Genomic DNA, 3,044 nt, shown 5'->3' with positions numbered 1-3,044 from the left:
CAGATATACAGGTCAAGATAGGTAACGTAACATCGCAGCCAACTAGAGTAACGACAGGACTTCGGCAAGGGAATAGATCAGAATTGGAATGCTAGCATATGCGGATGATATCGCTCTCCTTGGTGAAGATTTAGATATGATAAAGAGATTGGGAAGTAATCTAACAAATACGGCAAAAAAAGTGGGCCTAACCGTTAATGAGGAAAAAACAGAGTATCTTGTGGCTAGCCGAAGAAATAGAAATGGCGGTCCGGAACAATATATCAAAATTGAAGAATTCAAGTTCAAGAACCAAGATTAATGATATTCGAGAGAAAAGTTCTACGGACAATTTTTGGCCTCATATACGATATTATATACGGTAAGTATTTGAACTTAATAGCCATCTTGATGTTTAATTTGTAAACGAACTGTGATTGGTCCCCCTCTCAAATTGATTAAATTATTATCTTGATATCTCAGTACTATATTTACTTTACTTATAGACGAAGAATTGAGCCGGTAGAAAACTAAATGTTTAGGAACTTCGATGATTTTATGTCCAGGTTGTGAAGATGGGAAAAACTCATGTATCGTCTGGCTCGGTATACCATTCAACATCATGACTACACGTCATTGAACATTTCAATGTGCTACCGTTGGCTTTGAGTTGAAACAATGTAACATGATTCGGTAACAGTTTTTGAATCGTTGATTCCAAATTAATTATTTCGTACGATCCCGTAGGTATAATCACAGTTTTACATTTCTCAAGCGAATCTCGAAATCCTATTGTATTACAATCTGGTTCTACGTTTGGTATAGAATTATTTGCATAGAGTAATATAGATATCAGTAGAATCAAGTTGAAACCATCGAGGAGGCAGTTTACAATAATCTTATCGTGTAGATCGCGCTGCAAATCATTACAATTTTTGTAAAATATGTAAATTGATAATATGATATTGTAATTATCATAGAGCCAATTCTAACTTTTTCATTTTTTGTTTTTCGATTTTTAATTTATATATATTATATTATCTTCAGCCAAAATGCCTAGTTGTTTTGTTTGTGGCAGAACAAGGAATAAAAATTCCACAATTGAAGATATTACTTTTCATAAGTGAGTATAAACTTATTGTATAATATATTTTGTTGTATTTGATAACATGGTCATAAGGTCATAACTAATAATATTAATTATTAATATAACAACACTTATTTAATTTATAGGTTTCCTGTTAATGAAAAAGTTAGAGACAAATGGAAGAATTTTGTTTTGGAAAATAAATTAAATATACATAGTATAAATAAATATTCTGTTGTTTGTTCAAAACATTTTCTTGAGACATGTTTTGTGATGTGGAATAATAAAAGATTCTTAGTAGGAAATGCAGTACCATCAAAAATAATTTTAAGGGTCAAAAGTGTAAGTAATTTATATAATTTATTCATAATTTTAATAATATGATTATTTTAGGCTAGAAATTTGTATTCCGAAGAAGTCAAACTACTAAATCAGCCAATTGTGTGTTCTGATAATGAACCAAAAAGTAGTTTTAAAGTAACACAGACCCTGATAAAGGTACAATATTTTATGTTATTCTACAAAATTAGATACCTATATATTATTTTTTAACCTCAAGTTTAAATAGTTCTCAAAAATGTGAACTATTAAAACATGCTTTGAGTTTGTTGAAAGAAACTGGTATTAATATAATAAGTTTAACTTTTGATGGTTGCTCATCTAATATTACAATGCCCAAGCTGTTAGGTTGCAATTTCAATATTAGCACATTAGATACAACATTTGTTGCACAATCTACTAACAATAATAATACTGAAGTAGCTGTATTTTTTGATCCAGCGCATATGATAAAACTCGTAAGAAATGCTTTTGGTGAAAAAAAATTTTTATGGATGGAGATAACCAAATAGTTGATTTTAGTTTTATACAAAAGTTATGTGTTCTTCAGGAAACAGAAGGAGCCCATTTGGCCAACAAGTTGAGAAAACAACATATTCATTATCATAAGCAAAAAATGAAAGTTAAGCTGGCTACACAGTTAATCAGTCAGTCAGTAGCTGATGCTCTTAAATTCTTAAAAAATAACTTGTGTCTTCCTGATTTTTTGCAAGCTGGTGCAACAATAAAATTCATTGAAATGTTCAATGCTGGGTTTGATATCCTGAACTCTAGGTCAGCAAATTGTATAGGGAAAAAAAAGCTATGTGTGAAGAAAACTATAAAGAAATATTAGAGTTTGATTGGAAATGATTTTGAGAGTATTTGGCAAGTTGGTACTATTTAAGATTGGATTTAATGAGTATGGCTGCTCCGCCATGAGCTGTGTCATCTGGATGGTTGGATTTGATTAGGCTATAACCAGGAATAAATATATAAGAATACTCAGTGAAATGGGTTTCGGAGATTAGAGCGATGTCAATGCGTTTGTCAAATAGAACACTCTGCAGTTGATTGACTAGATTTTTTAGACCGTTTGCGTTGAATAATATAATTGATAAAGAATTATTAGTGTATGAGTTATTCATTTTTTTTATTAAGAAGGGAAGTAATTCCTTGAGTTAGGAGAGCGATTAGCGGATTGATGAGTAACTTAAGTTCATCCACAAAGGAAGATATGGTTGCAGTGAGATCACTAGTGGGGGGAGGGGGGTTGGAGGAGAGGACTGTGATGGTTGGCTAGAAGTGGCCTGAGCATATATTTTAGGGGGGAGGGGCAGCTGAATTATTTCTAGATGAGGTTGGTAATGGGTGGTTTGCTTTTACATTATAATTATTTACATTGTGTTTAATACTATCGTGCAAGAAGTTACTTTTTGTGGTTGGTGTTTTACGACGCTGCAATTCTTTGTAGACACTGCATCCTTTATAGTTGGCCGGGTGGTCGCCAGAACATTTGGCTGCTGTGTCACGTGTTTTGGTCCATTCTGTGGATGGATGAAATGCGCTGCAGCGAACACAGCGTGAAGGATATAAGCTCTTGTGTGGCAATAGTCTTGGCAGTTTAGACATTGGCTTATAACTTTCGGTTTGTAGGGCT

At 32.8% G+C, this 3,044-nt stretch overlaps 1 protein-coding gene across 1 annotated transcript; it reads left to right on the top strand.

Annotated features, from left to right (window-relative positions):
- Positions 1-38: 38 nt before the first annotated feature.
- Positions 39-2,240, top strand: LOC107884719 (THAP domain-containing protein 2-like). Its single transcript, XM_029486237.1, has 4 exons — positions 39-1,102; positions 1,213-1,408; positions 1,460-1,564; positions 1,956-2,240. Exons 1-4 carry the CDS (start codon positions 1,032-1,034, stop codon positions 2,238-2,240), a joined length of 657 nt encoding a protein of 218 aa, XP_029342097.1. The 5' UTR covers positions 39-1,031.
- Positions 2,241-3,044: the final 804 nt, after the last annotated feature.

The sequence above is a fragment of the Acyrthosiphon pisum genome, chromosome A1 (genome assembly GCF_005508785.2).
Source record: "Acyrthosiphon pisum isolate AL4f chromosome A1, pea_aphid_22Mar2018_4r6ur, whole genome shotgun sequence".
NCBI lineage: Eukaryota > Metazoa > Arthropoda > Insecta > Hemiptera > Aphididae > Acyrthosiphon > Acyrthosiphon pisum.
The sequence above is the reverse complement of the archived record's forward strand: the minus strand, read 5'-3'. Positions and strand labels throughout refer to the sequence as shown.